Source organism: Ovis canadensis, chromosome 21 (assembly GCF_042477335.2).
Source record: "Ovis canadensis isolate MfBH-ARS-UI-01 breed Bighorn chromosome 21, ARS-UI_OviCan_v2, whole genome shotgun sequence".
NCBI lineage: Eukaryota > Metazoa > Chordata > Mammalia > Artiodactyla > Bovidae > Ovis > Ovis canadensis.
The window spans coordinates 51853353-51866384 of NC_091265.1; the positions used below are offsets into that span (position 1 = coordinate 51853353).

At 46.3% G+C, this 13032-nt stretch overlaps 1 protein-coding gene across 3 annotated transcripts in view; it reads right to left on the bottom strand.

Annotated features, from left to right (window-relative positions):
* Positions 1-13032, bottom strand: part of PRDM10 (PR/SET domain 10) — a 95066-nt gene that overhangs the window by 28312 nt on the left and 53722 nt on the right. For all 3 annotated transcript variants that reach the window (XM_069566621.1, XM_069566620.1, XM_069566622.1), the window contains exons 6-11: positions 11344-11585; positions 9336-9539; positions 7807-7879; positions 5345-5462; positions 2382-2511; positions 1639-1881 (exon numbers count right to left, since the gene is read on the bottom strand). In XM_069566621.1, coding sequence (XP_069422722.1) covers positions 1639-1881; positions 2382-2511; positions 5345-5462; positions 7807-7879; positions 9336-9539; positions 11344-11585 — 1010 coding nt within the window. The remainder of the gene's footprint in view (positions 1-1638; positions 1882-2381; positions 2512-5344; positions 5463-7806; positions 7880-9335; positions 9540-11343; positions 11586-13032) is intronic.

Genomic DNA, 13032 nt, shown 5'->3' on the forward strand with positions numbered 1-13032 from the left:
GAAACACAGGAAACAGACATACCTGCAGCTCCAACTGAGCAGGCAGCATTAGAGGAGAGAAAAATAGTTACATTACCAATGGGGTTGGAAGGCTTCCCTTCAGTGGGTCATTACCAATCTGGATAGAAGAGATGAAAAAATACATAGCCCTGCTTCTTAGAATGTGTGAGAAGGTAAAAAAAACAAAACTAGCTCACCGAAGACTGCCAAAAGTCACATGCTTGTGGGTTTTGCTTTGAGACAAGGAAACTTGTTCCAAAACCAGTGACCCAATTCATTCCAGAACACATGTACAACCACAGCCGCACTATGCTTGCACACCCACGCCTCACAACACGTGTGGGCTTTAATTCTTGCCTTCAGAAAATTAAACCTAGGAAGCAAGTCTCTGGACCTAGTGAGAAATCAGAATGGCCAAAGCGAAAAGACAGCAGTTGTGCAAGAGAGAGAGGAGAGCAGACTGGGACTCGTGTAGCATAATGGGTAGGAAGTATTCACAGCCCTTTGCTGTTCTGGTCTGTATTTCTGTATGCTCATGTTTGCTTTTGAAATAATATTCATGGAGCTGTAAGGTTCACAGGTTTCCATTTCAGGACCCTCATACAGGCTATTCAGCCCGACTGCTCAGAATCCCGTCCGCGATGCCATACAGAACAAATGTTTAAAGGTATTTTTACATAAAGGCTCAGACAAGACTATTGTTCAAGTTTTGTCTGTGCCTTCTAGCCTGTAGGCAAATAAGACTGAAAGAAACGTAAGCAGAAATGAGCGTTCATCTAGAAACTGCAAAGCCTGGGAAGATACACAAAAAGTCTCTTTCATCCACAGGTAAAGGACTAAGAAATGTCTTTAAACAGCTTGCTGCCACAAACATGGATTTAAGTCATTGTTTTCTGGATATCAATTGTCCACACAGGCACTGAGCCCGCAAAACCACACGGCTTTCCACCTGTGTCTCCCGCAGGTCTGAATGCACACACAATGCTATCTGTTAAATACGGACAAAATACCCCTGGCCAGGCAGCCACTGATGGAGGCCCTCGGCCACACGGTCTGAAGTCACAAAGCAGGTTACACAGGAGAGAAGACTCTGCACTACCCCCACACCTGGAGCTCAGCTCCGAGCTCTCCCCAAGTCTGGGCCGCATCTGCCAGATCTGCTTGGACTCAGGTCCCTGCGCATTGACAAGACGTGGCATCTGCCAGTCTCCCATTGGAAACTGTCAACAACCAGATTCAAAACCCCAAATTGACTTGAGAGCTCTGATCAGGCACAGATTAGCCTGGCTTCAATGTAAATAACGACTACAGCTCAATGTACTTATTTCTCCATTTCCAATCTGTGAGTTTTAGGATCCAGGGCGCTATCCTACTCTAACCACCCTAGTCTGGATGTTGCCAAGAGCCAGGCTTCCATGTCACTGCTAAACTGATGGAATCTAGGACCAGCCATGCCAGCCTGCCATGGGACATGGAGGCCCCGAGAAACAGTTCACACTTTCTTCCAAAACAAACAAGGGTTTGAGCAGCGGATGGTGAACAGTATGGTGCCTACAGAGCTGGTCGCCTGCAGGAGAGTCGGCACCCATGCGGTAGGCGGAGGGGGTGGGGGAAGGGGGAGTCGGGCATCCTGCCTACCCGGATGCGCTTGGCACGGCGCATGTCATCAGCCGTCAGGGTGCTCTGGGCGGGCAGCACACTCTCCTCATGCTGGGGCTGCAGGTGCAGCTCATGTGTGTCCGGCTCCTGCTCCAGAGAAGACGGGGCTTCCGGGGGCAGCTGAGGGAGCGGGAGGGTGGGCTGCTCTGGTTGGTCCAGCCCGTTAGGAGTCGCAGCTTCAGCCTCATCGAACTGCTCCTTGGTGGAAAAATGCAACAGGTCCTGAAATCACAAGAACCAGGAGTTATTTCCCTGCCTAGACAGACGTCCATGCAAGGACTTCAGAACTGCTGCTTTATGTTTTAAATGATTAGCCTCATAATGCTCAGAAAAGATTATTTTCCTCCTGAGGACATGAATTAGGTAACCATTCACAGGATGGAAAAACCATGACATATTCCTGATCACTTTATGAGGAAAAAAGGCCGGACTCTTCTGGAATATCATAATTTCAATTGTCTGAACTAATTAAACAGAGGCCCCCATAATATCTCTGGACAGTTTCAAATCTTTAGGGCTGCAAAGTTGGCCTTCTGTTGTAAGTAACGTTTAAAAATACGCTCTTTTGAGTCTTTGTCCGATTGGACTTTAATTAACAGGCAGCGCAGTGCCAACAGGCAGGACTGTCAGCCTCTGAAGGCATTGTGTTTGAGTCCAGGGACAGTTCTAAGTTCTCTGAGCAGGTGTCCAAGAAGAGTTCCTGCTTTCCCCTCCCCGCTTACCTGTGTCCCATCGTCACACTTTTCCCCATTTTCACTGGTTATCTCCAGGCGGATAAATTTGGGAGGACGTCCTGGCCTTCGACCAGGGCCAAACCGCCTCTTGCCTCGGCCCCTTCCTCTGCCTCTTGCTCTGGGGACAAGAGATCGGGTGATAAATAGTCACAGTTACATAATACTCCACAACAAATGTTTCCCTAAGTGATCCGGAGTAACTCCAAATCTTGATTTCCACTCACTTTCTTTCTCTTCCTGATTCTTTTTTCTAATGTAGATGATCATTTTGCCAATACACACTATCTCAATTTCTCATCTTTCCCTGTCTATATAGCTCAAAGAGACATCTTAAATTATTCAGAATAAAGGGAGCTTTAAAAATTCAAAGTGCTGACACCATTTTGCCACTGGACATCCTGAAAGCTCGAACGCATCTCCGCAGTTATGTGAGCAACACAGACAGGACAGAACACACGGAGCCTGGTGTGTGTCCTAGAGACAAGATTCAGGTCTTTCCCCTTGCTCACCTCATATTCCTTCCATGGAATCTGGCTAGAGTTAAACATATGTTCTTGCTTTTCTATAATCTTCTGGGAAGCCAGAAAGAATTGCTAATTCAGTGGTTCAATAATACATCCAATAAATGCCAAATGAATTTTATCCCCTTTGAAAGGCTTCTAACATACAAAAGTTCCTTAATCAAAGGGATTCAGAAAAGTATGTCACTAAAATCTCCTTTAGAAGACATGCGTGCAAGATGTGTTTAAAATCAATCAGACTGCGCTTTATTCTTCCACTCATGTACTTAACAATTTAATTAAAAATATAGATTTTTTTTCCAAGGACTTTTAAAAGATCCTTTTTTATGGGAAATTCTGAACCTCAGCAAATATGGCAAATACAAGCCCAGTGTACTCACTACCTCATTTCAATACTTATCAGCTTATGACCAGTTTTATTCTATCTGAATCCTTACCACTTCTCCCACACACATACCCATTAGAGTATTTTGAAATAAATCCCGGACATCATTTCATCTCATTCATATTCATAAATATTTAAATACATATCTCTAAAACATAAAGATATATAACTATATATAAAATATATATCTCCACAATACTATTATCGCAACTGATAGTTGCTCAATGTTTATTAAATCTAGTCAAAGTTCAGATTTGCCTAATTGTCTCAAATTTCTTTTAGCAGTTGGCTAATGAACATTTTATCTGCAGTGTGCCCTGCCTGGTGCTCAGCACTAAAAGATGGGAAGTTATACCCAACAGTTCTTACCCTCAGAAGTCCAGCAGAGGCAGCAGGCGTATAAAGCAAAACTCACAAGAGGGTATAAAAGGTGTTATAACAGAGCCACGTTGGTGTGTTTGGGATGCCCTGGAGGAAGTACAGGACAGAATGCTCGCCGTGCCCTCCACGCACCTCAGCCACTTGCTTCCAAGGTCACACCTTGCCCTTGTCGTCCTCAGTAGCTGCAGAACCCCAGGACCCTGACGCCACGCCTCGTCCATGCCAACACCGTGTCCTAACTTTCCCATCCGCCCCTCAGGCACCTGAACTCCCGGATCCTGCCCCCTCCCCAGCATCTCCAGTCCTGCAGCCTGTCAGCAGTCCTGTATTCCCTTCACATTTTCCCTCCCTTCTTCCACTCATCACCTCCAAAGCCCATCACTGGACTCACTCCCGCGCACACGCTCTCCCCTCACCCTGCTGCTTTGCCACTCTCACTGCGTTGTAGGCGCTTGGTGAGACCCACTCTGTGCCCTCCCTCCACAGACACCCGCACAGAGAGAGACACTGGGTGAGGACGTGGCCTTGACTCGCGAGAGCCCCCAGTAAGCTCTGGCTGCTGCGGGCCATCACACCGCACTCCCTTGGAGTATTTACTCTCCCACATTCCTAAAGGCCATTTCACACCACCTTCTCTCTTCTCAAATTCTATAAACGCTGGCAAGCCTACGTCTGTCCCACTGAAACTACCCTAATCCAAACCACTCTCATTTTTCATCCAAACTGTTGAAATAGTTTCTAACCAGACTCCCTGTCTTCCCTCTTACTGCAGTATAACCTAAGTGCTGTTTTCACTTTTATCCACAGTGATGTTTGGGCTTCCCAGGTGGTGCTAGTAGTAAAGAATCCACCCGCCAATGCAGGAGACGCAGGTTTGACCCCCGGGTTAGGAAGATCCCCTGGAGAAGGGAATGACAACCCACTCCAGTATTCTTGTCTGGAAAATCCCATGGACAGAGGAGCCTGGGGGGCTACAGTCCACGGGGTCACAAAGAGTCAGACACACTGAAGGGACTGAGCATGCACGCATAGTGATGTTTAGAAATATAATTGACATCATAATATCCCTTGCTCAGCAGCCTCTGAGGACTTCTTATCACACACAGAATGAAATTCAAATCTCCTATCACTACCATCAGGCCTACGTGATCCAGCTGCTGCCCACCCCACCCTGTGGAATTCTTCATTTACCCCTTTTTCTTTTTTTCATATAGGAATTAAACACAGGAGTTAGTTTGATGAAGGAATCTTACCTTTGAAGAGTTTGAAAATCAGAGGTGTAGGTTATTTCAAAGGTGTATGCTATCTCAAGAATCCCTGTTTCAGAATCTCTAGTTAGGGGAGATGTTTACTAAGGTGGAAAGATCTCCTATTGCTGGGCATTGATTATGCTTGTTCAGGGAAATGTTTACTAAGGTGGAAAGATCTCCTATTGCTAGGTATGCATTATTCTAGAAAAGACACAGGTTGTGATGAGGACCAGGGGGAAGAAAGGAAATGATGCATAAGAAATGTCCTTCAGCAGCCTAACTGGTTATGTCTACACACCCACCCATGTGCATACAGACATACACACACACACACCCTCATACATTCATAGATGATACAGAAATGACTTTGGAACTTTAAACACTAAGTTTGTGAAATCTTCCCCCTCATTATACCTGCTGAACACATCCAGTTTCTCATCGTGAGAATTGAGATGCTGCTGCAGCTGTTCAGAGCTTATAAATCGGCGGTTGCATTCATAGCAGGGCCAATTCTTCTCTTGCTCTCGAAGAACTGCAGCCATAGGAGAGAGACCATGGAGGCTGGTGACCAATCGGCCCCAATAAAACTCAAATGCCTGGCAGCCCCACCATTCTCACCTCACCGTAGCCCAGTGCTCATAGATACCCAGTGTCTGCTGTTTTGTTATAAAAGCAAAGGCTCAAGATTGACAGAAAGTAGTTTTGGGGATCTGGTTTTCTGATATATTCACATAAGACATCAAAAGAACAACTACCGTGTGCCACCCTCTCCCACCCCCAGCACACACACAACCTTACCCCACTGGGAAGACAAGGTATGCTACAATGGGAATGCGTATGCAGATAACCCAGTAATTCAGATCCAAGCTTCATAATCAGAGGGTATAGTGTAAAACACAAATAACAGGAAGGGGAATGCTCAATATCGTCACTTTAGCAAAAGGTTCACAAGCACGGGTTAAAGCTGTACCCTGTGACCCAGCAATTCCACCCCTAAATGTGCGCCCAACAGAAATATGCACATATGTTCAGTAAAGGACATGTAAGAAGGTTCACAGTGGTACCTTCATATCGGCCAGACACTGGACACCAGAAATGACTTTGTCGAACAAGAAAGACTATGACTGACTTTGGTCCCCTAGGAAATAGCCTCACAACTTTTGGAATTTCCCAAGTAAATGGCACATCTTTGTCATTCCTGGTGATCTGTGACCATACCTGAGTTTATGCTAATGAGAGGGCCCAGATGGGAATGGCTGAGCCTGGAAAACCAACCACCTGAAACCAGGGCTGTGGCTTTGAATGAGGAGGTATAGCCAGGGAGGGGAGCAGGGGCTAGAGAGGAGATCCAGTCATGGGCCAAGGATCCAATTGATCACACCGCTGTGATGATGCCTCGACAAGAACTCTGGACACAGGAGCTCAGGTGAGCCTCCCACGCTGGTGATGACACATTGGGCCTCCAGGGCTGCGACACAGGTGCTTCTCGTTTGGGACCCTCCCAAACTTTGCCCTAAGCGTCTCTTCATTTGGCCGGTCCTGACATGTGTGCTTTATGATAAAATGGCAATTCTAAGCCCAGCACTTTTCTGACCTCTGTGCACCATTCTAGGGAATTATTAGGACCAAGAGGGTAGTGGAAACTCCCTAAATGCTCCTAGTCTAGTTGCTCAGAAGTTCTGGGGGTCATGGGATCCCCCTGGCTTGAAGATGGTGCCTAAAGTAGAGAGAGTCTAAAGGAGGACTCTGCCCTTGACCTGTGATGTGACCTAACTCCAACTAGTCAGTGTCAGAATTACATAGTTCAACCCAAACTTCTGTGCTGAAAATAGATAAATGAATTGCAATACATTCAATACTGTGGCCACCTGATGCAAAGAGCTGACTCATTGGAAAAGACCCTGATGCTGGGAAAGATCAAAGGTAGGAGGAGAAGGGGACGACAGAGGATGAGACAGTTGGATGGCATCAACGACTCAATGGAAATGAGTTTGAGCAAACTCCAGGAGACAGTGAAGGACAGGGAAGCCTGGCGTGCTGCCATCCATGGGGTCACCAAAAACTGGACACGACTTTGACTGAACAACAACAACAAGTTCACCCGATAGAAAACAAAGTGGCAAAGAAAATGAACAACTCAGAATAATACACAACAGTATGGAAAAGTCTCACAAACAAAAGGTTCTCATATACCGGAAGTGTACATGTCACATAATTCCATGTATACAAAGTTCAGTAACAAGCAGACAGTATCTGTGGTGTTGAAGCTGGGAGATAGTTATACTTGGGAGTGAAGAGGAATTAGAAGGTGCTGGGGACTCCTGGAGCTGTGGCCCACTCTTGACCTGGGTCCCCGGGTATCCTCATGCTGTGAAAATTCATCAGGCTGTTATTTGTGACTTTGTACTTTTCTGGATGTAGACTGTACTTCAGCGACATTTACTTTCACAACAAAGACAATCCCTGCCTTGCTATGCTCAGAGACGATTACATCAAGATAAAAATCATCCTCTGATCTAGGTTCTAATTTAATATTTGGACTTTTTATTATATTAAATACTGTTTTCTACAGCCCATGAAAGAAATGTAAATATGTCATTGTCATTTGACCCTAGAATTACACAAGGATGTTTAGTTCTAAGAATCCACCTGTAATGCAGGAGATACGGGTTCAATTCCTGGGTTGGGAAGATCCCCTTAGGAGGAAATGGCAACCTACTCCAATATTCTTGCCTGGGAAATCCCATGGACAGAGGAGCCTAACAGAGGGTTGCAAGAGTTGGACATGACTTAGTGACTAAACCACCACCAAAGATGTAAGTAATACATACAATTTACAATCAATACATGAAATTAAAAAAAAAAAATCCAAGTACCTTTCCGCTCTTCCTCAGAAATGTCATGGATTTTCCGGTTCACAAATTCGGCATAGGAAGCAGCATACCACACCTGCAAGAACCAAGCACATCATCAGGGATGAAGGACATAACAGGATGCACTTCACAGGCTTCAGTTCCTCCTCCTGCTTACAGAAAACAACCCAGGTTTCCCACAGCAAACCAGCAAAGTAACAAAAGAAGCCGCACCGTGAGGTGACCCCGTTGGCACAGACTGTCAGTCAGGAAGTTCACACGGCGAGGCACACTGCGTGGGATTCTTTTTTTTCCATGTGCTATACAGTAAGTCCTTGTTGGTTATCCATTTTAAGTGTTTTCTTTATCCTTTTTAAAAAACTGTTTTTGTTATTACAACAACTTCACAAGAGATAACATTAGTAGTCTCTTGATCTAATGAAACAGAGCCTCTTCTGATTTTTTATCTGTTTAAACACAGGTTTCCACGCAGCTGTGGTCACTGTGGCTCCACCCTCACACTGCTGGGGTTAACCAGAGCCACCCTGCCCTCCTGAGTCTCTGCCTCCATCCCACCCCGGGGAGGTTGCTTCTGCTTCCTGTCTGGCTCACCCACCCCTCCACCACTCCTAAATAGTGCTGCTTCTGGAAGCTTAGTCCACGTCCAGGGCCTTCTCACTTCTCCCCAAGGCAATCACATCTGTTTGCAGCCAACTCTGTGCTAATGACTCTCAAGTTACCACGTGTATCCCAGATCCTCCTGCTTCTTCCCTCTACCTACATTCTACCACCTGCCTGATGGAGCCGGTCCAGAACTGACTTCTAGACACTCACCTACCTTTCTCATCTCAACTAACACCCCACCTTCCACCCAGTTGCTCAGACTTGAAAACTAAAGAGGGGGTGTGTGTGTGTGTGTGTGTGTGTGTGTGTGTGCGAGCGCGCGCACTCAGTCGTGTCCAACTCTTTGCCACCCATGGACTGTAGCCTACCAGGCTCTGTCCATGGAATTTCCTAGGCAAGAATACTAGAATGGGTTGTCATGTCCTTCTCTAGGTGATCTTCCCAACCCAGGGATCAAACCCAGATCTCTTGCATTGTCAGGCAGATTCTTTACCACTAAGGCACCAGGGAAGCCCAAAATGAAGTGAAGTAGCTCCATCTTCAATCAACAGACCTGTCTGTACCCCCAAAATAACTACTTCCTAATTCCTCACCCCCTGGGCCTAATGCCTTTATAAAGGCCTTTGGTAGATCCCAAAGTCATATACTTCTTATTCTATTTGCAGGATTATAACAATTGTACAGGGACTTTCCTGGTGGTCCAGTGGTTAAGAATCTGCCTGCCAAGGCAGCAGACATGGGTTTGACCCCTGGTCTGGGAAGATTTCACATGTCTCGGGGCAACTAGGCCCAAACACCACACCAAAGCCTGTAAACCCTAGAGCCCATGTTCTGCAACTAGAAAAAGTCCTCTCACAGCAAAGAAGACCCCGTGTAGCCAAACAAATAAATAAAATGTAGAAGCGTGTAGTATAGCCCCAGTGCTGCACCTTGAGCTCCTGCTTGGGCTCCACATTCTTGATTGTTGTGTAGTACACATGGTGGCCATACTGATACGCCACCAGGTTCTGCTCCAGGTGGTTCTGGGCCGGACGTACGAACATCATCCAGTTACAGAGGGTCTCGTCCGACAACTCAAACCACAGGTCTTCGTGCAAATCCCTGTCCTTTCTGTCCCCTTTATCGAGAGAAACCTGCAACCAGAGTGAAAGTGAAAAGACACATACACACAAAACCTCTAACATAGATAGTTGTGTAATAACACGCAAAATACTGTTCTTTAAATTAACCAGATACACTGGTTCTCCCCTTTGTATCTGGAAAGCTACTGGAATTGTGTCTTACCAAATGAAAAAGGGAAAAGACACTTTCTAAAGACCCACTCACAGGATTACCTAGTAAAATCTAAAAGTCAGCACACTGTACAGCTTTGGTTGCCATTTCATCATTAACTAACACATCAAAAATGCTATTGATAAGCCAGAAAGTGCAAGCAAAATACACTCCAGTTCATTGTAAGTGGCTTCCTTTGGGGTTTCAACTGCATTCATTTATAACGTGGAGGCTGGTGGCAGATCCTTCTCTCTACAAAGTGATATTCTTTCTTGGACATCTTGAGCTCTCACCAAGAACATCTCCCCACGACAGCTGCTGATTTCTCAAAAACACACCCCATATATTCTCTCCTCCCATTGTTCTTTCCCGGTTCTCCAGAGTGGCTCTCAAAAAGCAGACAGGAAGCTTTCGATCAAAGCAAAAGCATCAAAAGTGAGGAACAGACATCAGTATACACATACTTGAACATTCTGTGAACTGTTCTTTAGCAGAAGATTCAACAGGATAGACCTGTTTCAAAGACTGAAAAAGAGGTTTTCCTAAAAACATTATCAGCACTTCACAGATGATATTGGTGTTGTTTAGTCACTAAGTTGTATGACTCTTTGCCACCCCATGAACTGTAGCCCACCTCTGTCCATGGGATGCCCTAGGCAAGAACACTGGAGTGGGTTGTCATTTCCTTCTCCAGAGGATCTGCCCAACCCAGAGGTGGAACCTATGTCTTCTGCACTGGCAGGAGGATTCTTTACCACTGAGCCACTAGGGAAGCCCAACAGATGACATGAGTTGACGTAATTCTCTTTGTATTCTAGTCAAAGTTAATATTCAAAAAAAAAGTTGTCAAGCCTCTATTATAGGCTGAATTGGTTTCCCCCATAATTCATACACTGAAGTTCCAGCTCCCGGTAGCTCAGACTGCATTTGGAAGCAAAGCTTTGGAAGAGGTGATGAAGTCATCAGAGCAGGTCCTGTCCTCACAGGACAGGGAGATCAGGGCACACAGAGAAGCACCAAAGGCCCAAGCACACAGGGACCGCTTAGTGCCAAGACAGCCACCTGCAAGCCAAGGGCCTTGACCCAAGCCAAGCCTGCCTGCACCTTGGCCTTGGACTTCCAGCCTCCTGCAGTGAGACAAAACAAACACATTGTTTAAGCCCCCTGGTCTGTGGTGTTTGGTCCTAGAAGCCCTCGAAGACTAGTCCAGCCCCTGAGAATGACAAGAGTTCAGAATTATTCACATAAGGCTTCAGGGTCTGAGGGCTTCCCTGGTGGCTCAGCGGGAAGACTCCGCTGCCAGTGCAGGAGACGCGGGTTCAACCCTGGGTAGGGAAGATCCCCTGGAGAAGAAAATGGCAACCTACTCCAGTATTCTTGCCTGGAAAATCTCATGGACAGAGGAGCCTGGTGGGCTATAGTCCACGGGGTTGCAAAGAGTCAGACAGGACTAAGCAATTGAACACACCACGGTCTGAAACTGTACCGTCCACGGTTTCTCTCTTATTGGTAAGAGAGAAAATGTCTACATTTAAATCAATCAAGCATAGAAAGAAAAACACAGTGAACAGCTGCTATGAGACTGAATTGAGAGGCTCGGTGGGAAAATGCATGCCCCTCACAAGTCATCAGGACAGGAGGGGACTGGGACAAAGTGTACATTACCTTGAGGTGGATGTAACAGTCCTTCAGCTCCGATTCCCTGACCAGTGGCCCCTCCACGGGGCCAAACTGGGTGCGCTTGGGGATGCGCCTCTTGGAGAACACGCCGCCCAGGAATCTGTCAATGTAGAGCACCAGCGGGAGGCTGGCCCGCGCCCGCGTCAGCACCGGCCGGTTGGGGATCGGGTGCAGCGGGCCGTGCTTCGGGCACACGGAAGAGTGTGCGTTGTTACACTCCTCGCACCCTGCACGAGAAGGAGAGCCTCTAGGTGACCGGCTCACAGGAAAGGTCCTAACCTGGAGAACCCCCACATCTAAGTTTTAAAGGCCAAATTCAATTAGCTCCTACAACTGCACAACCCATTCCACTGTAACACATGACTCTCCAGAGACTGGGAGAATCAGGCAGAATTAGCTTGTGGCCTGCCAAAAATAATAAGCAGGCTGTGACTTATTTCTCTACTGGATGTCCATTCGAAGAGTGGCACTAAATTTACAAGTCAACGTGGTTGAGTACAGCAAAAACGAACACAGCATCATCGAGCAACTACATTTCAATTTAAAAAAAAGTTTTAAAAAGTTTACAAATCAAATAAACCATGTTTGGAAAGAGGAAAGAAGTGCTTATTAGTTGCTTAAATGTTGCAAAATCAGATGAAACAAATGAGGTAAACTTCATAGTATGTAAATTATAGGTCAATCAACCTGTTTTTTTTTAAACAACCTGACAATATAGTCAGTTTCCTCAAAGGGAACTGTAGAAACAGTGCTGTTGAATTTGAGATTCCCGTGCATATTGCGTGAAGATAATGCTGAAGTGAATAAATTTAGCATCCCACCCTTCATTCACCCGATGACACAACGAGGCCAGCCCTGATATGTACGTTCAGCTCATTCTGGGAATGATGGGTTTGCAGTCAGCGTCCACATCCACCCACTTTTTCCCAGAATCCCCCATCTGGAGCTAACCGCCAGGCTGCAATGTGAACAGCAGCAGAACAGAGGAAAAACACTGTGCCCCACAGAGAGCAGACTCCTGACTCTCAAAATATCTAGTCAACCAATCGCATCTCACCCAACTGGCTGTGGGGTGGCCTGGCTTAGGAAACATGTATTTTCGATTTCTACAACTCTCCAATAATGGAGAGCTACCTTGTGTTCCTATTTAGAAGATTAAAGTGACTTCATGTGTATTTGACTAAGGAGTTGCCTTGAAAACTTAAGAATTCAAAGAAAAGCAAAACGAGGAAATTCTCTTTGGGGTATGGAGATGAACACAGACCCCAGGCAAACAGCCTCACCACTACCATGCAGAGGGTCCCGGGAGAGATATGGTGAGACCACAAAGCTCTGCATGGCCTTGTAACTCGAAAGAGGAGATAAGGACTTTGCCATCTATGTGGGACATTGGTAGGCAGCAGCGGCGGCTTGGTGGAAGGAAGCAGGCCCCTCCAAGTAGGCAGGATAGACAGGCAGTAGTGTCGGCTGACTGTGGGCACCAGCAACCGGACCACCTGCATTTGAATCTTGATTCCTGCAACAACTGAGCAGGACCTCTAGAAAGCTGCCGACTTCACAAGCCCATGGAGAGCATTGCTCGAGTTGAGCAGAGCACTAGTGCCCGGGGTGTGAGAGGCATCCTTTTACAGCAGGCATTTTTTAAGGTTGGTACGAAGAGAGGTGAAGCAAACA